At 51.0% G+C, this 21,695-nt stretch overlaps 4 protein-coding genes and 1 pseudogene across 4 annotated transcripts; 4 read left to right on the plus strand and 1 right to left on the minus strand.

Annotated features, from left to right (window-relative positions):
- Nucleotides 1-2,148: 2,148 nt before the first annotated feature.
- On the plus strand, nucleotides 2,149-2,685 carry SAPIO_CDS10433 (annotated as a pseudogene; the record flags this gene model as incomplete).
- A 4,110-nt stretch (nucleotides 2,686-6,795) lies between these two features.
- Nucleotides 6,796-8,680, plus strand: SAPIO_CDS10434 (putative rhomboid protein; the record flags this gene model as incomplete). The annotated part of the gene is made up of 3 exons (XM_016784019.1): nucleotides 6,796-7,408; nucleotides 7,517-8,451; nucleotides 8,555-8,680. The coding sequence occupies 3 exons, from the start codon at nucleotides 6,796-6,798 to the stop codon at nucleotides 8,678-8,680; spliced, it is 1,674 nt and encodes a 557-aa protein (XP_016638852.1).
- A 1,155-nt stretch (nucleotides 8,681-9,835) lies between these two features.
- SAPIO_CDS10435 (DNA polymerase delta catalytic subunit) lies at nucleotides 9,836-13,325 on the plus strand (the record flags this gene model as incomplete). The annotated part of the gene is made up of 3 exons (XM_016784020.1): nucleotides 9,836-10,597; nucleotides 10,674-12,487; nucleotides 12,584-13,325. 3 exons carry the CDS (start codon nucleotides 9,836-9,838, stop codon nucleotides 13,323-13,325), a joined length of 3,318 nt encoding a protein of 1,105 aa, XP_016638853.1.
- Nucleotides 13,326-15,911: 2,586 nt separating this feature from the next.
- SAPIO_CDS10436 (Elongation factor Tu, mitochondrial) lies at nucleotides 15,912-17,373 on the minus strand (the record flags this gene model as incomplete). Its single annotated transcript, XM_016784021.1, has 2 exons — nucleotides 15,912-17,045; nucleotides 17,170-17,373. The coding sequence occupies 2 exons, from the start codon at nucleotides 17,371-17,373 to the stop codon at nucleotides 15,912-15,914; spliced, it is 1,338 nt and encodes a 445-aa protein (XP_016638854.1).
- Nucleotides 17,374-20,786: 3,413 nt separating this feature from the next.
- SAPIO_CDS10437 (uncharacterized protein) lies at nucleotides 20,787-21,121 on the plus strand (the record flags this gene model as incomplete). The annotated part of the gene is made up of 2 exons (XM_016784022.1): nucleotides 20,787-20,908; nucleotides 20,986-21,121. The coding sequence occupies 2 exons, from the start codon at nucleotides 20,787-20,789 to the stop codon at nucleotides 21,119-21,121; spliced, it is 258 nt and encodes an 85-aa protein (XP_016638855.1).
- Nucleotides 21,122-21,695: the final 574 nt, after the last annotated feature.

Here is a 21,695-nt window from a genome sequence, read left to right on the forward strand (position 1 = left end):
GTGGTCCGACGGAGGGACCAATCTTCATGGTGGTCAGCAGAGGTGTACCTGCCGAGGCATGATACCATTGAGGGGTTTCGACGAATAATGTGCCATCGTGGCCGATGGGATGGTTTGAGATCCCTCGATTCTTCAATGGATCCGGGACAAAGAGGATCCCAAGTGGAAATGAGGAAGCAAAAGGGCCGTTGAGGGATGCAGACTTTAGGAACCTTTGGGGCATGCACCCGCAAAGTACTACTAAAGTACCAGCATCGTGACCGGTACTTGTGTACAGGGGGATTTAACTCTTAGAGGTCGAGAAGGGCTCGGATGGGGGGAAAGAGCCGGGCGGCTGGTCCTCCCTTCCCCCTTCCTTCCAGGGGCTTGGCAGGAGAGGAACCGCAAACAACGTTTTCGCTCGTAAGATGAAGGCCGCTCTTCACTGACTTTCTGATTAGGCGTATGTTCGTAATGTTCCTAACTAAAAATTGATTGCCTAGTGCGACTCTCTATGCCTCCGCTTCCGATGCGGATGCCGTGTAACGGGTTGTAGGTTTCGGCGAGGGCCACACAATGATGATTGATGCTTAGCAGATCGGGCCGCAGCTGGCAGACACAGACACGCCATAGAGGATGATGGGAAAGGCAGGAAATACCTCGGGCAGTTCTATTTATGTCAGTTGTGGAGAACTGCTTGTCTTATTTTCGCGAAACTCTCTTTCGTGCTATTCTTTTCCTAGGACTGCGTTGAGGGAGGACAGAAATAGATCGGGGCGTAGGGAGTGTGGGACGAGACGAAGCATTCTCCGTCTAGGACTTATGGCATTTCGACCTACCTTTGCAAGGGGAAAGGGTTCGGCTATGCCAGTCGCTTTGAATCGAGAATGGGAAGCCGTCGTGGCTCTATTTCTGGAGAGGAGTATTGATATGATTTGGCTCTCCGTGTTTGGTCGGTGGGTGTCATGAGCTGACGACTTCCCTCATTGGCGGCGTCAAATTAAATTCTGAAGCTGGGCGAGTCAGGCCAAGAACTCGAGATATCCCTCGCCTGATTTTCGTATTTTATGTCCACCTGCTTTTCTTCTCGGATCTTCCTTGCCCATGCCAGGGATGAGGTGCCTACCCAACGATAGACCGCATAAGGGGGCCTTTTATCTATAGTGCGTGGCCCTGCCAGAAGATAAACACGTCACGCCCGCCCGGTCGACGAGAAGCCACCAAGTTAAGTTGAGCAAGAACCGTTCCCTGGTTGACTCCTTCTCAGCGCCCGGAGTCTGGAAAAATCTACGGACCGCCTCCTCGACACGCTCAGAAGCCGTCCTATACGCAGGTCATCCGTAAAAGAAATAAATCCATCGTAGGAAACGACGCTCCTACAAAAGCTCACAGTAAAGGTTTTGGCGGTGCCCTAGGTTAGCTGAGCTTAGCATGGAAGTTGATGATATCTGGGTTGGAAGAACTCGCAGACGTGGCCCTACCCGACTTATACGAGTTCACCAAAGAATCGGAGATGAGGTTATGTTAGACACGTGCCTGAACCACTGAAGCGCGGTGAACGCTGCAGAGTCTTATATAGATCAGACAGCTTTGGATTTAAGGCTAGATGCTGTTGATGGTGGTGCTAGCTAAATCGGTATCTCGACGATGCAACCGAACTTCGAAGGCCAAGGCGAACTCCAACATTGTCTGATTTCTGGCTTGAAACTCCCGTTCGGGGGCTTTCTCATTGTGCAGGGAGGAAACACCCCAGTTATTATAGATTCGCTGCCGAGCACTTTATTACAATATCCAGGTGGCATTCGGATCTTTCTTTCATCAACGTGTGAGGTGTAAAGTGGTCCGGTCGTGATGTCCAGGCTGCGCCGGACGGAATTCGGTTAGTGCGGCTTTCGCCGGCTGGCAACAAATTTGTAGCGTGACAGATGGAAGCTCCAAAAATTTAATTTTTTGGGCGACGACGTCAACTCCATCTCCAATTGATTTTGAACCTCAGCAACAACTCCTCCTGTTCGGCGTCCCAATAATCGATTTGGACTATCGCTTCGATCCCCTAAAGCGGCTCGAGACGCCCAAGCGAAATCACCTCACGACAAAAGCTAAAACTCTGGGATTATCATCCCCCGTCCACCCTACCTTACCTCGACAAGACCCTCAAACCTACACACGATGTCCTCCACCTCACAAACAGATCCCACGCGCCGCCCCCCGCTCATAAACTACGCATGGATGGCCATGGCCGTCCTCTGCCCCATCGGCATGCTCCTCCCCCCGCGCCGAATGGACATGCGCTTCCTCATCCTCACAGGCGGCTTCTCCCTCTCGACGGACCAGCTGTTGCGAGAATACACGGGCCAGGGCATCTACGGACGATTCAAGACTCGGGCGGAGTCTGCATTTTCGACGGGTCTTTCCGAGAAGGCTCTGGAGACGCAGAAGAGGTTGAGGGAGGAGAGGGCGAGGATGGAGGCGTCGCTTTCGGAGGAGGAGAGGAGACGGTTGGAGGAGAGTAGGAGGCCGAAGGGGTTGAAGGGGCTGTTTGCGGCGGATGAGGGGGAGGATTGGAAGGAGAAGAGGTTGGAGGCGCATAGGAAGGGGTTGGAGGAGGGGAAGGGGATTTCGGATTTGATTATGGAGCATGTGTCGGAGGCTTTTGGGAAGGGGGAGAAGAAGGAGGGTGAGGGTGAGAGTAAGTCGGAGAAGTGAACAGGATGTTGTATAGGCGAGGATTTCAGAGACTGTGATACGATGGGGAGAGGAGATTTTCGGCTTCGCGAGTGCTGGACGCCGGTTGATGTGAGGAAAAGATTTGTTACAGTAGATTGGGAAGAGATCGCCTGGGGATGGATAGCATAACCATCTCGGCTCTCATGAATTCGTGTACAACTATCAACGGATCTGGAATAAATCGCGCGCCCCTGAATCGAGGGCTGCGCTTGTATTTTTTTGTCAACAGTTAGATGATGGTACTGTATTTGGTATACCGGCCGGGCCACTTTGAATATCGCAATATAGCTCTCGAGACGCCTAGTTCTAGGGATTCGAAATGGCGTCCTGCGACCTGACGGAGCTAGATCACATCACCCTAAGCTAGTTTGCGATAACATTCCACCCCCTTCAATGTTGAGCCTAGGGTTCGCTCTTTGAGCATACTTCCCGCTCCGAATGGCATCGAAAGTGAGGGGAGAGGGGACAGACCGAACAGTCTATAAATACCAATACGGCCAACCTATTTAAACACGATATTGTCTAAAGAGGAAACCGGAACTAGGACCGCCTGACCTGAAGTTAGGAAGGCGTCGAATGAGAGCTCCGAGAACCACTTCACTCCCAACAAGACTTGAGCTCATCATGTGCTGCACACCACCCGGTCACACTGAGCCTTGAGAGATAAGTGGCTTCGACCCATCGGTGTTTCACTTTCAAAAACGCGGCAATGGTAAGTCGTACGAAGTACGCAGTCATACAACAGTGGGAAAAAAATCATAAGAGAAAGAAAGAGAAAGAGAAAGAAGAGGCAAAGGCCACCAGAATCTGTGGATGAGAGATGTCACGAAGTCCAGTTGAAAATACGAGAGAATGTCTGACGTCAACGGGTGACGTCCGTATTACTACTGATCAACGTGCCTATCGAACTGTCAAATGGGTGCACAGTCTCTCGTATCCCTTGTAAGTCCGTCTGGTACAAGAGAGATCTCGGATGTGCGTTTGTGCCCGGCGATACATCTGGAGTGGGTGGGGGCTGAAGAATGTTCCCTGGCACAGATGAAGAAACGCAGTGGCCTGTGTTGACTCGACGTCTTCTCATCCGAAAACAAATGGTCTACACTTCGTATAGCCTATCTCTAGGTAAGGTGGAGGAAATAGAAGCAATGGGGATTTTCCCGGTTTTTAGTGCTTTTTGGTCATGTGTGTTGTTGTATCGAGATCTTCTATGCGTGATCCCTTAGTTTTCCTCTTTGTTCTCCCCAGACTCGGATCCGGGTTTCCTCAATTCCTTGGCTTGTCTTTTCCTTTTCTTCTTTTCTCCCCCCCCCCCCGCTGAAGGCTTGCTGCGCTTTACTTGCTTCATAGTGCCAACTCAGGCCCCTCATTAGAGACCAGGTCCTTGCGACCATCATCTGGAAGGATGGGGTTACGCGGAAGGATCTACTGTTTCTTAGGCGTGAGGAGTTGCTCCAGTCCGCGGAACTTCTATCGAGGAGATTGCTTGATTGTTGCAAGAACCTGGTATGTTGCCGGCATCCGACTGCCAGGCCTTTGTGCAAGATCATTCTAAACACGGGCAAGTGTTCTGGGCATGAGATCTAAGGGCCCGAGAAGCACTTCTTGCAATGCGGCTAAATTCTACGACGGTGCCCTGCATCCATAATAGGTCCAGAAGTTTATGGGAAAGCATAGCACTTCGGACGAGACAGCCATCCCCGGATGTGTGGTACGGGAGTACTTGAGCTATCACCGAAAGTTGCACAGGGCACCTAGTCACTCTCCTTTCGGCGATCATTTGGCGGAGAAGGGGGGCAGGATGGAAAACCGGCCTCGATTCCATAGACCATACCGGGGACGGATTGATGATCACAAGGGAGCCTGCTACATGCAGACAGGACGAACAAAGCCAAAAAAGGCTGCTGCGCTGTTTGGACACTGTTCACAGGGATGGCATCGCAAAGGCTAGCCCTGGCCGAGACCGGTTGATCAAAGCTCCGTGGAGAACCGCTTTGGGAACGGGCGTGAGTGAGCATAGTGCATGGTTGATCTCTGGTCGGCAAATCACTTGGTCAGTGGAAACCAGGCGTTGTATTCGAACAAGCGTTTTTGGGGAGGGGGGAGAAAGAGATCCATCTCTATGTCTCTCCATCCACCTCTGTTGGTTCAGACGACGAGCAGTTGACGGCGATAGAAGATGTTTGGTAGGTCTAGAATTACCCTCAGACTTATTGCTTTGCAGTCCAAAACTTCGACCGTCCTCCCACCAGATAGTTTTCTGTTCCTTGTTTGACCTGCTGCCAAGGGAAAAGCTAATCTAGTCACTTCTGCATCTGAAACTCGGCGCAGCTGCAATGTGCAATCTATCTGATTCGTCCGAGGGTCCACCATGTCTGGGTTAGTAATCAGATACCGACAATTAATTGGACAAGTAAATATAGAAACTTGAGGATAGATACTTGGCATTACAGTGTGTATTTTGGGGCGTTCTCCTAACCTTGGTGACGGTTTCGATCTTCCGTACTGTAGGCAATGTACCGAGGCATACGAGAGACTGTCACCAGCCACCTTTCTCCACATTTGCGTCAGCCGTCGCACTTGCCTGCTTCAAGCTGGACTAGGGGCCACGCTAAGTCACTTTGCACCAGGCACAGGCAGGAACAACGGACGACAAACTTGGAAGCGGAACGAAGATACTTTCTTTGCCAGGTACTCTGAGCCAAAGCCCTGTGCCTTCCTGCCAAGTGAGCGTCGTAACCACCAGTTTCTGCACAGCCCTGTCGAGGTTCAGCTTGATGAAAACATGACCCTCTCAGCCCACCGGCTCAGAGTTACATAAACATTTCTTCTTCATCCTCCTCGGACGTGGAACTTTAAGAGTGTTTCCATCAATCTTTGCGTCCACAGGAGAAGTGTCCCGGATTTCCTAGTTATCTCTCTCCTCTCCTCGTCAAATCCAAGGTTCTGTCCCGCAGCCTGTGCTGCCTGAGACTTGATTGATCTGCTCCAAGCACGTTACTGTTCTGCATGTACTTCGTACGTCAGGCAAACCGGATTCCGCAACCAGAAGAGGGAAAAACATCAATACGTTGGCCCTCAGTCCTCGATCGTTTCGTCACCGCAGCAGTCACCTACGAGTCTGTTTCTTCAAACTGTCGCCCAAAGCCGTGCAGTTAGGCGAGACGAGGAAAACTAATTCAACAAAAAAATCGAAGAAAAGACAGAAATAGAGAGCGAGGGAAGAAAGAAGATCGAAACAGGGGGTTGGGAGACAAAGAACTACAAAGTACATACGCCAAGCTCCGCCTCGCAAGTACGCAATCCAGACGCAGCCGCTAAAGCTGCAAGCCTCCGACGAGAAGGGATCCAAGCCCATTCACACCGGCAGCGACAGCGATCATTGAGCAAATCAAATCAACCGCCGCTCCCTCCTCCACGTTTCCTGTTACAAAGTAGCCAAGTGTGATCCTGTTCATTCAGGCTCTGTTCATTCTCCACGACTCACGTCTCTTCCTCGCCTGCAAAATTCAGCCAACCGCAGCCGGCGATTTGTGTGGGTTCTGATTCATCAGAGCATTTTTTTAATACCCAGCGAAAATTTGCCTGTTCTGTTACCTTGGCCTAGCTGTCCTTGTCGTGGCCTCGTCATCACCCGCCTCTGTTCTTTTCTCTTCCCTTTCTCTTCCTTTTCCCTCTCTTTTCTTTCCCCAAACCCCTCCACGGGTACTACCTGAGATCAACGAGTGCTTCTGGTACTGCCAGTCGCTGGTGCACTGCTGCGTTGCTGCTCTTGCTGCGTCTTGCTGCGTGCATTTGAACCGAACCAAAGCCAAAGCCTCCGGGTCTAGTCCCAAGGCAACATTGAACACTTTATCCAGCACCACCTAATCCAGATCCAGATCCAGAACCCGAGCCTACCCTTGCCTGAACCACCCCTTTCCCCCTTACATTCATTCATCCTTTGCAGTGGGAGCGCCAGCCTGAGCCGTAACAAGGATCGCCGCTGCGACCAGACAAAACGCCTTCTTCCCATTCTGGGTAGTTCCGTCTCCCGAAAATATTACATTACCACAATTTCCCTCGACCGCCTCTCCTCCATCCACTTCCACAATGGCAGCGAACGATTATTATTCCGGTTACGGTGCTGGCGACCATAACGATCGCAACAATACTTACGGCGACAACAACATTCGGCCTGCTGCTGCTGCGTCGTCCACCGGCGGCTACATTCCATCGCCGTCGCCGCTTTCCTACACTCACAGCCCTTACTCCCCCTCGCCGTCTCCTCTCCAGCGACCGCCCAACGCCGACCGCCCTACCCACACCTCTCCCTTCGATACCGTCTTCGACGACCATGCATATCCAATGAACAACAACTCCAGCAGCAATTTCGGCAGTTACAATAACAGCAACATGAACCTTCCTCAGCAGCAAGATACAGCCTACTACGGCCCCGGTCGGGGCTCTCCTGAGACGGGTCATCAGGTCAGCGAGAACATTCCCCTACAAAACAGGCCTCACAAAGACATTGAATTCGGAAACGATCACGTCTACGATGTCCCCGATTCTGGCCGCCCAACCCCGACACAGAAGAAGAGAAAGGGAAATATTCGCCTCGGACAGCTAGGCATGTTTGGCGCCGATCGCAAGAGGATCCCATGGGTTGTCTACATTTTCACCTTGGCTCAGGTTGGCGTCTTTATTGGCGAGATTGCGCGAAATGGTATGCCGGGAGCTCTTCTTTATTCCCCCCGTCTTTTCTCGCTGAGATAGAGGTTATGCTCAAGTCTTGCGGGATGAGCATGATTGTGCTAACTTGTTTGTTCTCTAGGTATCCTCACTGGAACTCCCATCATGATCAAGCCATCTTTCAACCCCATGATTGGCCCCTCGCCCTGGGTTCTTATCAACATGGGCGCCCGATATTCGCCTTGTATGCACAACATTGATGCCATTCAAGGCTCCGACATCCCGATCCAATGGCCTTGCCCTAACTCGACAGCAACCACGGGCACATGCTCACTTTCCGACCTTTGCGGCTTTGGCGGCGTCCCAGAGCCCAACTACAATGGCGACAAAAACCAGTCCCCCCAGCCAAACCAATGGTTCCGCTTCATCACGCCCATTTTCATGCACGCGGGTCTGATTCATATCGGGTTCAACATGCTACTCCAGATGACCATTGGCAAGGAAATGGAGAAGGCCATTGGCTCGTTGCGCTTTATACTCGTCTACATGAGCTCTGGTATCTTTGGTGCGGTGATGGGTGGGAATTACGCTGCCGAGGGTCTCCCCTCCACCGGAGCATCTGGTGCGCTTTTTGGTGTGATTGCTCTGGTTCTCCTTGACTTGCTATACTCTTGGCAGGAACGCCGGAATCCCGTCAAGGACCTGTTGTTTATCCTCCTCGATATTATCATTTCATTTGTGCTCGGATTACTGCCTGGTCTCGACAACTTTGCCCATATCGGCGGTTTCGTCATGGGCCTGGGCTTGGGTATCTGTGTGCTCCATTCCCCGAACGCTTTGCGACGACGACTTGGCCAAGATACCTCGTACAGCGCAGTTCGCGACGGCGCCGTCCAGGGACCTTCGTTCCTGAAGAGCCCAGCCGCCTTCTTCAAAGGCCGAAAGCCTCTGTGGTGGGTGTGGTGGATGGTCCGCGCAGCCTGTTTGCTCAGTGTCACTATTGGCTTCATCGTCTTGCTCAACAACTTCTACGTCTACCGATCCTCGTGCAGTTGGTGCAAGTACCTCAGTTGCTTGGTGAGTTCATCTTTCACTATCTCTTTCCTTTGCTTCCCCCAAGCCATATCCGTTTCCGTTCCCGCGGTCCGTCCCCCTATTTTCAGGTACTAACCATTTCCAGCCCGTGAGCAACTGGTGCGAGCTTGGCGATATCCAGGTCACAAGGGAGGAGGACGGCACCACACCCGCGAAGCGAGCCATCGTTGACGTCTTTGGGCGATCGGCGCTAAGTATGATGGGCTATTAATTGAATGTACCTTTCGCATAGAGCAGGAGCTTGCTGCATCCAGTTTTCATCCCAGTTCCCTCCTTTCCCGCCTTCGGGTGCTACTCGAAGTAATGGATGTCTAGATACGGGCGGTGGAGTCTCTTTTGTTTGATTTTTCTCTTCTTCAATCTGTTTCTATTTTTACTCTGCACAGCGATGGCGTTTGGGGGAAAGGATAAGGAATGAGGCAAATAACGAGGGAGTGCCCGATGATGTACCGGATGAATCCAGATTTTTTTTTTTCCCAGAACAGTTTGGAAGTGTTGATGGAGGGATTATCATCAGCCTCATGCCAATACCCTTTCTTGATTTTATCTCTTGTATTTTTCTTATTTCGGATCGGATGGCTGAGAGCCACTTACGGCCTTGGAGGTCGCATACATCACGAATGGATGGCAAACGAAGTTTTTATTATTTCCACGAGTTTGGTTTGCATGTCAACAGGATCTTGGGTTCGGTCTGGACGATGTGGTCACAGAGGCATCGGAGGCTATATCTCTGGATTTGCTTGCCGCTTGCCGCATAGTCCCATCTACTTTCCACTCGGTGTCTTTTGTGAGGGATGGATGGATGCATGCACAAGGTATCCTCCTAGTGTTCTTTGTAAAGATAGGATTGATTAATGAGATATTCTGCAATGCTGACAAGAGATAATAATCGCTTGCTCTCCTAAACCCTGGGGTTTGGTTGAATTCTGCTCTTGCTTCAGGTCTAACTTGTCTGGTCTCGAGAGAGTTGATGAGTTCCAAGTAGGATTTTATGCATCGTCATTTTGTGTGATTTTCAGCATAACAAGAGCAGCATAAAACACCCATGTAGTTTACACAGGCAAACTGTCCTTGAGTTACGCCAGATCACGTGACATCAATTACTGCATCAGAGTGGGGTCGCGTTCACGTCACGTCAAGGGCGTCTAAGAATCAGGAACCGCGTTAAGAGTTAAGGGTGTCTGTCCTCACAACTTTTTTTGGCCAGTCTTCATTGACAAGCCCCATTCTCATAACCAGGATTGCCAGGCTGAAATTGGGTGGTAAAATCAATTAAAGTTGATTTTATCCTTTGAATTTTTATCTCTTCCATTGCCTTGGATATCCTGACGCACCATCCCGGTGCTGATTCCCCGGTGCCATCACGATGGCAAGCACACTCCCACAGAAGCGGGTGTTGGCCGACACCACCAACTCGAAACAGAACCTGCCCTCTTCCACGGCATCAGCAAAGAAGCGAAGAGTCGAATTTGCCCCCTCGTCACAACCACGCCACCCCGGCTCCTCCCAAAACGATCCCCGGACAAAGCTGAGCGCGAGCCAAGTCAAAAGCGTCTTCGAATCCGACGTGCTAGAGAAGCTCTCCCAAGACGTGTCCGAGCTCAAGAATAACAATGCTGAGAAGGACCAGGTCTGGGACAGGCCACCGGTGGGCGACTTCGTGCCGTCGCGGGATAACCTCTGCTTCCAGGCCATCGAGGCCGAGGAAGGATTCATCCACGGCGGGAGGACGGCTGTTAAGCTGTTCGGGGTTACCGAGAAGGGGAATTCGGTGTTGTTGCATGTGACGGATTTTAAGCATTATCTTTACGTTCCGGCGCCCGTGTCGTTTCAACCGAGCGACTGTGCTGCGTTCGCGACGTATTTGGACTCTCAGGTTGATAGCGATCAGCCTGCTATTCACTCCGTTACGATTGTGATGAGGATGGACATCTACGAATACCAAGGCAACATCGAGAGTCCGTATCTCAAGGTTACGGTGTCGGATCCTAGGTTTATCAGCAAAGTTCGGGTGGCTATCGAGTCGGGCCAGGCGAACTGGAAGAAGATGTTTCCGGTTGATAAGAATGGCAAGGTCACCACCTACGACAATATCCAATATGTCTTGAGGTTTATGATTGACTGCCATGTGAGTAGTGCATTCATTCTATAACTCCACTCCCTTCATGACCCTTTTTCTAACGTTTTCTCTTCGCTACGGCTAGGTGCAAGGCATGTCTTGGGTCGAAGCTCCCGCTGGCTCGTACTCTATTCTTCCCCACGGATCGAAGCAGTCTAATTGCCAAATCGAAGCCGAGATATCTTACAAGAACCTTATCGCGCACAAGCCTGAAGGTCAATGGTCTAAAATTGCCCCCCTTCGCATCATGTCGTTCGATATCGAGTGTGCTGGTCGCAAGGGCATCTTCCCGGAGCCAGAGCATGACCCCGTGATCCAAATCGCCGCCATCGTCAACAGATACGGAGAGAGCAAGCCGTTTGTTCGGAACGTCTTTTGCCTTGGCGACACGAGTTCCATCGTCGCGACGCATATCCTCGAATTCAAGAGTGAGGCGGAGATGTTGAAGCAATGGCAAAAGTTCCTCGTCACCGTGGACCCGGATATCATCACTGGCTACAACATTGCGAACTTCGATTTTCCTTATCTACTCGGTCGAGCCAGCCATCTCAAGGTGAACGGATTCCAGTACTGGACCAGACTCCCCACGGTCATCACCAAGATCAAGGACACCAAATTCTCGAGCAAGCAGATGGGCAACCGAGACTCAAAGGCGGTCAACACCAATGGTCGGCTGCAGCTCGATCTCCTTCAACTTATCCAGAGAGATCACCACCTGCGAAGTTACACGCTCAATTCCGTCAGTGCGCATTTCCTGGGCGAGCAAAAGGAGGACGTTCACCACTCCATGATCACGGAGCTGTTCAACGGAACGCCGGAATCGAGACGCCGTCTGGCGCTGTACTGTCTCAAGGACGCATATCTCCCCTTGCGTTTGATGCAGAAACTGTCCTGTCTCGAAAACTACACCGAGATGGCTAGAGTCACGGGTGTTCCCTTCAATTTCTTGCTGTCGCGTGGACAGCAGGTCAAGTTCATCAGCCAGCTGTTCCGCAAGGCCTTGGAGCAAAAGCTAGTCGTGCCCAACATGCCTTCTCAGGGAAGCGACGAGCAATATGAGGGTGCCACCGTTATCGAACCCAAAAGAGGCTATTACAAAGTGCCCATCGCAACACTCGATTTTGCCTCTCTATATCCTAGTATCATGCAGGCACACAACCTGTGTTATACTTCGCTCTTAACCCCGGACAAGGTTAAGCAGTTCAATCTGAAGAAGGATGAAGACTACATCGTTACGCCCAATGGTGACATGTTTGTCACAGCCAAGGTGAGGAAGGGAGTTCTCGCCCAGATTCTCGAGGAACTGCTCGCGGCGCGAAAACAAGCGAAGAGGGAGTTGGCGGTCGAGTCGGATCCATTCAAGAAGGCCGTGCTGAACGGTCGTCAGCTCGCCTTGAAAATCAGCGCCAACTCCGTCTACGGCTTGACGGGTGCCACAACGGGAAAGCTTCCATGTCTCGCGATCGCACGGAGCACGACAAGCTTCGGCCGCCAGATGATTGAGCGGACTAAGAACGAGGTCGAATCGACGTTCTGCATCGCCAACGGGTACGCGCACGACGCGCAGGTTATCTACGGCGATACCGATTCGGTCATGGTGAAGTTCGGCACGCAGGATCTGGCGGAGACGATGAAGCTGGGCGAGGAGGCGGCCAAGACGGTGACGGGGAAATTCATCAAGCCCATCAAGCTCGAGTTCGAAAAGGTGTACTACCCGTACCTGCTCATCAACAAGAAGCGGTATGCCGGGTTGTACTGGACGAAGCCGGAAAAGTACGATAAGATGGATACCAAGGGTATTGAGACGGTTCGTCGAGATAACTGTACGCTTGTGCAGACGGTGATTGAGACGGTGTTGAAGATGATTTTGATTGACCGTGATGTTGACGGTGCTCAAGAGTAAGTCTCCCCCCCCCCCCCCCCCCCCCCCCCCCCTTTTTTTTTTTTTTTTTTTCCCTCCTCAATGTGCTGCAGGTGAGTTAACATTTTCCACAGATACGTCAAGGACACTATTGCCGACCTCTTGCAAAACAAAGTCGACATGTCCAAACTGGTCATCACTAAAGCTCTCACAAAAGACGACTACGCAGCAAAGCAAGCCCATAGCGAGCTCGCGAAGCGGATGAAGGAGCGAGACCCCGGCTCCGCCCCCGGCCTAGGCGACCGAGTGGCCTACGTCATGATCAAGGGCGCCACGGGTGCCAAGAACTTTGAAAAGTCCGAAGACCCCATCTACGTGCTCGAGCACAATGTGCCCATCGACACCAAATACTACCTCGACAACCAGCTATCCAAGCCCCTAGGCCGCATCTTCGAGCCGATCCTGGGCGAAAACAAAGCGCGCAGCTTGCTAACGGGCGACCACACGCGCATCATCTCCGTAGCTGCGCCGACGATCGGCGGGCTCATGAAGTTCGCGAAAAAGGTCGAGACGTGCATGGGCTGCAAGAAGCCTCTGACGGGCAAGGACGAAAAGGGCGGGGCGGTATGCGCGCAGTGCGCCCCCCGCGTGGGAGAGCTGTACATGAAGACGATGGATAAGGTGTCGGATCTGGAGGTGAGGTTCGGGAGGCTGTGGACACAGTGTCAGAGGTGTCAGGGGAGTATGCACTGCGAGGTGATTTGTAGCAGTAAGGATTGTCCGATCTTTTATATGCGGATGAAGGCGAAGAAGGATTTGGAAGATGCTGGGAAGGATTTGAAGAGGTTTGATTGTGATAAGGCTGCGATTTGGTAGAAGGGGGCGGATGAGGTGGAGGAGGAGGCAGAGGGGAAGGGAGTTGGGCGTTTTGGTGTGTGTGTGTGTTTGCAAACAAAAGCTCTGGAGCTCCTGGAACATGGATATGTTTAATTATGATAGACGTGGGCGAGGGATACATCGACGCTCGTAGGGTAGTAGTATGTGCATAGTAATGAGGATTAGTACCATATCATTTATGAATTGCATTGTCTTGTTGCCTGTTGGTGGTGATGTTGTAAGTGATGTCGACGATGATGGGATTGCATGCTAATGGTTGGGGCACGGAGAGTTTTCGAAGGATGGCTTCAACATTGACTTCAATTTGGCTGATAATTGGAGATTCCCAATTCAATTCTACCATGATATTTCCCTCCTCCCGTCGAGTTGAAATGGACATCGACCACCGCGAGCTTCGAGATGGAGTTGGGGGAAAGTGCAAAGGTGAGGTCGAGGGCAAAGTACCTTGTACCACCCGCGCCACATTCCAGCCACAACCCCTCGCACGCCCCCACCCAATCAAATGTGCGAATCTGCAGAGTTTCGCAACCCTTGGACTCCAGCCCACACAAAATTTGTGGGAAAACTCTCAATCTCCGAAATCTTCTTTGCAACCCTTTCACCACCCTCGTCTCGAATCCCGCCCAATTTTTCTCTCCCAACTCCTCAAACCAACAAAACTCGCATTTAATCACCGCGAAAATGTCTCACGAGAATCTTTGGTACTCGCACCCCCGTAACTACGGCAAGGGCTCCCGCAGCTGGTAAGAATGCAACCCCTTCGAATTTCGACGTCAGGGCTGGGTGGGGTGTTTTCGAACGTGGAAAAGGGGATATAGGCGAACACGGAGTGAAGGGCATGGTGGAAGAGGTTCCTTTTTTAAAGGGGAATTTATGCTGATTTTTTTTTCTTAACCCTTCTAGCCGTGTCTGCAAGCACAAGGCTGGTCTTATCCGCAAGTATGGCCTCGACCTCTGCCGTCAGTGCTTCCGTGAGAAGGCCAAGGATATTGGCTTCAACAAGGTACGGCTTTACGAAAACAGTTCATTACACCCCCGAGCGGATCGTGTCGCGAGATGTTGTTCCAGGGGAGGGGAGAAGAGGTATTCGAAATGGTGGTTCTGACAATGTGTTATTTTAGTACCGATAAATGCTCCAAACTTTTTTGAAATGCTCGTCCCTCGTCTCCCCCGAATCCGACGTTGATCTTCCCCTTCCCTACCCTTTTCCGCGTCTTTTAAACAAACCCCCAACCGGCGACCGTATGCGATCAGCAATGGTATTTAATTGACCGCTCGAACGAAATTCTTTTCACCTGGAGTCATGGAGCCGGAAACCGAAACAACACTCAAACGAAGGATGCTATTTCGAGGGAGCAGGGAACGGGCTTTCAAATGGGGAAGGACTAGGAGTTTCTTTTTTTTTTGGGATCGAATGGAATAGGGTTGAAAAAGGGATGGAACTGGAACTGTACGAGCTTCGACATTTTTTCATGAACCAAAGAATTCGAACCTTTCCTTTTTTTTACCGTTACGGTTCTTCTTCCGAACTCTTGCCCTTTTTTCACTCGTTCCTTTTTAGTCTTTTTTTTCTCTTTATTCGTTCGGTCAAGGGCTGCGTGATACAATTTGGGGGGAGGGGGACCAAGAAATGAAAAGTAGAGAGGCGTTGCATCTCGCATTTTTTTTTCCATGGGAAAGAGGAGATGGGCGGAAACAAAAATCATATGGGAGTTTTTATCATTTTAAAGAACCTATTGATCTGACTCTTTTTTGACGCTGGGTGCTTCTATCTCTCCGGACGGGGTTTATTTCTGATGCTGGACGTTGGCAAGGTTCAATGTCACCTTGTTCCTGGGCTTCCCCGTATCGAACGTCATCATTGCCATCATTGGCAAGGAGCGTAGAGTTAAGAATCTTGTCCACGAACCGAACGTTTGGCGACAATCAGGTAACCTACAAACCAGCGGTTGGATCGCTCGACAACTCAAGACCCCTTATCGAAACGGCATCCAGCTAGTTTCGAACGGTAACGGGAGATGCGAACACACGGCTTCAATCCCTATGCTACATTCCAAGGATCCAAATCGTGAGGTTAATGCATTCGATGAAGTAATGCAAGTCGGACTACAGATGCCACATACGCACTTTACAAACCAAGCGGGAAGGAAAACGCAGGAGAGAATGAGAGAAGAGATGTGAAGGCATTGTAATAAGACAGTCAGTCGTACATGACAAAAAAGAACCACCAACCCCATCACTCCATCCAGGTATTTACTCCCCTTTCCTCTGAGTCTTCTTCCCTCTGGGAAACGCGGTTATCCTTCTTCTCTCGCGCCTTGAACTCGGCGGGGTTCTTCTTTCCTTCCTGGTATATATTACAAGATTAGAAATCCTTCTCTTTTCCATCATTCTAACCGTCTCACACTTTTTTTTTAAGCTTCTCCACACATCCGTTCTCCATCTATTGCCCTTTTTATTCTTCCTTGCCCAGTGGCGTTGAATTTTGATATACAGTTGGTGCGGAAACGGAGGTTCCGTTCGATTGGGGTTAGCGAGAGAAAAACACGGCCGGATTCCGACCTTTTACTCAATGACACGGGTGACGAGACCAGTGGCGACAGTGCGACCACCCTCACGGATGTTGAAGCGCTGACCGACCTCAAGGGCGTTGGGAAGGTGAAGCTCGGCAACCATCTCGATGTTATCACCGGGCATGACCATCTTGTGGCTGGCGTCCTCGGTGCCCTCGGGGAAGGTGAGGGTGACGGACTCGTCAGCGGTACGGAGGTAGATCTGGGGCCTGTAGTTCTCGCCGAAGCCGGTGTGACGACCACCCTCGTCCTTGCTGAGGACGTAGAGCGAGCAGAGGAACTTCTTGTGGGCCTTGACCTCGCCGGGGATGGTGACGATCATACCACGCTTGATGTCCTCGCGGCGGACACCACGGAGGAGGAGACCGGAGTTGTCACCAGCGCGGGACTCCTCGCACGACTTCTTGAAGGTCTCGATATCGGTGACCTTGGTCTTGATGACCTCAGTACCCTTGCCGACGAGCTCGACCTCGGCATCGCGCTTGAGGAGACCGCGCTCAACACGGCCAGAAACGACGGTACCACGACCGGAGATGGAGAAGACGTCCTCAACGGACATGAGGAAGGGCTTGTCGAGGTCACGCTCGGGGGTAGGGATCCACTCATCAACGGCCTGGAGGAGCTCATCGATCTTCTGGGTGCCAATCTCGGGGTTCTTGTTCTCGAGGGCGCAGAGGGCAGAACCCATGATAACGGGGGTCTCGTCACCCTCGAAGTCGTACTGGTTGAGAAGCTCGCGCATCTCCATCTCGACGAGCTCCAACATCTCGGGGTCGTCGATGGTGTCGACCTTGTTGACGAAGACGACAATCTTCTGGACGCCAACCTGGCGCGCGAGGAGGAGATGCTCGCGGGTCTGGGGCATCTGGCCGTCGGAGGCGGCGACGACGATGATAGCGCCGTCCATGTTGGCGGCACCGGTGATCATGTTCTTGATGTAATCGGCGTGACCGGGGCAGTCGACGTGGGAGTAGTGCCTGTTTTCGGTGGCGTACTCGATGTGGGAGGTGGAGATGGTGATACCACGCTTCCTCTCCTCGGGAGCCCTGTCAATGGAGCCATAGTCGAGGAAGTTGGCGAAGCCCTTGTCGGCTTGCCTCTTGGTGATGGCGGCAGAGAGAGTCGTCTAGTCGGAAGATATGTCAGAGGCGAAGCTCCTTCGGAGTGTCAAAGGGGGATTGGGTCGGGGAGGTAGGTGTGGAACGATTTTATAGCTCCTCCTTTTTTTTTTTTTTTTCCTTCTACTTTACCTTTCCGTGATCGACGTGACCAATGGTACCAATGTTGACGTGAGGCTTGTCACGCTTGAACTCAGCATAGCCTCGGGCGAAGTTCATCATGCCCACAACATTCTGCCTCTTGACAGCGAACTGGAGAGGGTTGGTGGCGTGGCCGGCTCGGAGCGACGAGCGCGCCGTCCTCAAGAGGGCGATGGATCTGAAGGAAGCGGACATTGTGGCGGGGATTTATAACAAAAGACAGAAGAGAAGAAGAAAAAAAGAAGCTTCACAATTACAAAATAGACGGCAGGAAGGAAAATGAGAAAAGGGGGAGGAGATGGAGGTTGAGGATAATAGTACACAGCAGCTACTCTCTCTCTGCTCGGGTGGATGGGGTGGGTGGATTTTGGATGGAAGAACGTGTCGGCCGACTTTTTTTCTTTTTCAATGGATCCGGTCCAATTCTAACACCAAATTTTTCATTCGCTAGGAAGACCGGAATTGGCGCCACAAGGGGAAATTGTGGCTGATGTCGCCACTGTCACGTGGTGGATATTGTGACTTGAGGCTGAGAACGTTCTGTGATCTCGACATTGCTTTCTTATGTTTTGGTCCTGAGATCAAAAGATGAGAATCCGAAAGGGAAAAAAATAAAAAAATAAAATAAAATAAAATAAAATAAAATAAAAATAAAAAAAATACGAATTTGAACTGGCTCCTAGTCGCTGAAGTCCGCCATGGTCGTTTTTAGACGATCTTACAAGTTCTAAGAAAATTTGAAGACATTACGCGTCTTCACTAGATGGGACGAGGCCGTCGATCTGGTTGAGAAGCACCGTGTCTTTCTTGCCTGGAAAGAGGGTAGCAGAGTGCCCGAGGTATAAAGACAGGAGCAACACGGATAACACATTGAGATCTCGTGCATAGTTGCCTACTTCAGTCGGAACCAAGGACCACCTTCACTCCGGGCAACATCGGCGCCCTGAGCGAATCCCTAGGGCGGTCAAGACATGCCATTAAGAGGAATTGGCGGCTCTAACTCAACTCTGAGGACTCAAGAATAATGTAGCTCGCTTGTCATTCTTTTCTTTTCTTTCTTTCACCCACTTAGATTGTCATCAGAGGGGAAGAGGGACGAGGCGAGTAGAGTCTCCATATCCAACTCATGAAGGTGCCCCAGATACGGAGCCCTCCCTAGTTAAGCCCGTCTTCTTTCAGGCTCTCCTTTATATATTAAGCTACCAAATGTTCCCAGTACATACGACCATAGCTCGCAGACAATTGAGGGTCCCGTCCGCTCCCCTGTACACAAGCTGCGAAGCGCCGGATTAGTAGTTGGGTCGGTGACGACCAGCGAATCCCCGGTGTTGTATGTTCTTTTGCCTTTTTGCCTCCCAAACCGCAAAACTCTTTCTTTTTATCAGTCAGACTAATCATTGAGACTTTGGGGTGGGTGGGATCCGCCGTCGCTTTCGGTATAATATTGATATCCGACTCAAATACGAGGGGTTCATGCCAAGTGGTTGTTCCAACGATATGCGTAGCTTGGCATACGTTCGCGCATTCCAAGTCCTTGAACTGACATTAAGTTCAGCTAGCCAACTAGAAAATTTCCCCATTGCGACACGAGAATGGCGATCTCGATCTGAAGCTTTCATCTGGTGTATACGGAAGAAGGGGAATAACATAATTCGGTCATTTCCTCTCTCGCACAAAAAGCCATGACGCAGAATAGAACAATAAATCCTCAGCACTTACACACAAACAAGATACTTGGTTCCAAGGGCCAGTTTCGTCACAGTTTAAACAGAGATACCTCCAAAGAGGTACATGCTATGCCCCTTGGAATATGACCTCGGTCTGGTCTGTCTATTTCTTTGGCTTTCGTCAGGAAAGGAAAAATCAAAAAGCCCAAAAAAAATAAATGAACTTGCCAAACGACCCCGGTAGGATTCGAACCCACAATCTTTAGAGCCGAAATCTAACGCCTTACCATTAGGCCACAAGGCCGTGAATGACTGAGTTCTGTTGGTTTGGAGAGTCTCCGGAGGGGCCAGATATGGGGCCGAGTCTCGAAAATTTTCCAGGAAAAAAAAAAAAAAGGAGCCTGAAGAAACCGGGCAAAAAAATGAAAGACGCTAGCTGCCCACACCTGGGATCGAACCAGGGACCTCATCATCTCACTAGCTCTACTAGTGATGCGCTCTACCACTGAGCTATACGGGCTGACTTGCTTGATTCCTTGTTCAGATTCACCGAAAGTGAGTCTCAGCCGCCAACCATGGTCGGGCGCTTGAGGCATTAGCAGCCAAAGTAAATCCGGCTTGGCCGGCTCCCCTCGATCAGAGAAACTCTTGTTTTTCGAGTAGACGAAGAGCATCTAAGGAGTTAACTGTGAAAAGCTACGGTGATGTATAACGCTGGCTAAATTTAGCAAGGGGCTAAACATTAATCTGAGAGGTTATGTGAAGAACATTCAAACCGTGGGGTAGGTTATCATCAACTATTGCCTCCGCGGCTAGAATGTCTCTCGTTCACTGACGTACGCATGTCTCATGCGGGCCGAGGAAATCCTAGACAAACCAAGGAGCAAAGCCCCATGGAGTTACCCTTAAATGGCGGCATGGGATCCAGTACTTCAATGAGGCTCGAGAATAAGCTCCGACTACGTGGAGCCACTGGGAGGAACGGGCTGAAAGGAGGCGCACCGACAAGCTTACATTGACGTAGCATTATCGAGGCATGGCAAATCGTGACATCATATGGGACTAGTCGGGGACGGCGAAACATCACAGAAGCTCGTGACCAGGAGTTACCATGATGGCCTTAGATTGTAGGGTACCATGGGGATCTCATCAGCTGGTGAGACTGGAGAGACTGCAATGCTTCGTGTCGTCCATGTCTATGCACAATCGCATAATGGCAAGTTTCTACCCTCCGCAACGTCCATAGATTGGCTACATTAAGCCACCACTGGCCGAGAGCTTCGCGGCCGGCACTGAAAGGAACAAGAAATTCTCCGACACCAACCCTATTGAGGATGGATTTCTACGCCAGTGGCTCCCCGTTAGAACAGGATTCAGAAAAGGGACAACGAACTCACACAAGCCACTTAGGCAATGGGTACATCAGGGGGGCCCTGTTTCTCCACAAGGCACAAACTTTGAATCGGCAGCAGCTCGCTCCACGTTGGATGGAAACGGAGCTGTGATCTCACATGTACTACATGTACAGCATCGAATTGACGTGGCAATGTCTGCATACCAGTACGCAGCCTTCCCATTTCACCATGTTGCCATCTTGGCACACGTCACGCATCGTAATGGACTTTTGAACGACGATCTCCATTGACAAACAAGAGACACATCGATCTTCTTGTGAGAGGAAGATCTGAGATATGACTGAATACCAGATCGCGTAGACCGAGCGCTGGGAAATAATGACGTAGCAGACACCCCGTGGTAGTTGCGCCGGCTTCTGTATCGAAGCCGATCGGTGTATATAAACGAGACCTCTCCCCCGTCGAAAGGAGCTCAATCTTCACTTTCCCAGCACGCACCGACAGCCTTTGAATACCGATCAATCTGCTATTTTCTACAGACAGAAAAATCCAACAAATCCATCCCAAGAATTCCACCTATCCAAAAATGGAACCCGTCAAGAAGGCCACCAACTACGTCACCGAGAGCGTCCAGTCTGCCACCTCTGGTGTCTCTAAGGAGACCAACAAAGAGGTCGCCAGGGACAGCAACAATCCCATTGGCACCCGGTAAGCTCTTACTTTCCGCGCACCTTGCCTTGAGAGGGTAGGGGTATCATTCGCTAACATGACCTCTGTCTCAACAGTGCTTCCGCTGCCAAGGATGCACTGGGCGACAAGTTCAACGAGAGCAAGCACGATGCCCGTGCTGAAGCGAATAGCCCCTCTAGGGGAACCAACAACAATCAGGGCAGCAATCAGGGAGGCGGTAACTTGATCTAAGTCGGATGCGGATGACTTGGGGAGACTTGAGAAGCTCTAGAAGCCTAGCGTCTTATTGAGGCCAAGATGAGGATGTTCAATGTACCGCACTTGGAGCCTAGCAGCAACCTCGGCCCGGCGGGCGAACTGAGTTGAATATAAGCAACGTATAGATCAGTGTGGAGAAATTAATCCGGCTTGATAATTGTACCAAAATTAAGGTTGAAAGTGATGTCCAGTCTCTTCCTCCGGAGAGAGTGTGGTGATGATCCTTAGCCCCCGTTCCTGGTGGCCTTGGCGCGACAAAGCTTCAGGGAGCATGGGCCATCCCCGCATTCCCCAATTCCCCAATCAAACCGCCCGCTTTTCCGGGTTCTATCAGATTGAAATTGTCCCCGACCTCCTCAACATCCAGTCTGCTCCTGGTAGCATCTTGCGAGACAAAAGAGAGACCGAGTGAGAGCGCGCGTGTAGCAATCTCAATCAATTGTCTCGAGTAAGAATTGAGTGCAACATTGAAATTCTATTCTCTCCTGTCCACCGGGAAACCGTTCTACAACTCTAGTCTCACTCATACGATTCGAACAATCTCACC

Source organism: Scedosporium apiospermum (genome assembly GCF_000732125.1).
Source record: "Scedosporium apiospermum strain IHEM 14462 chromosome Unknown SEQ_SAPIO_0165, whole genome shotgun sequence".
NCBI classification, from domain to species: Eukaryota; Fungi; Ascomycota; class Sordariomycetes; order Microascales; family Microascaceae; genus Scedosporium; species Scedosporium apiospermum.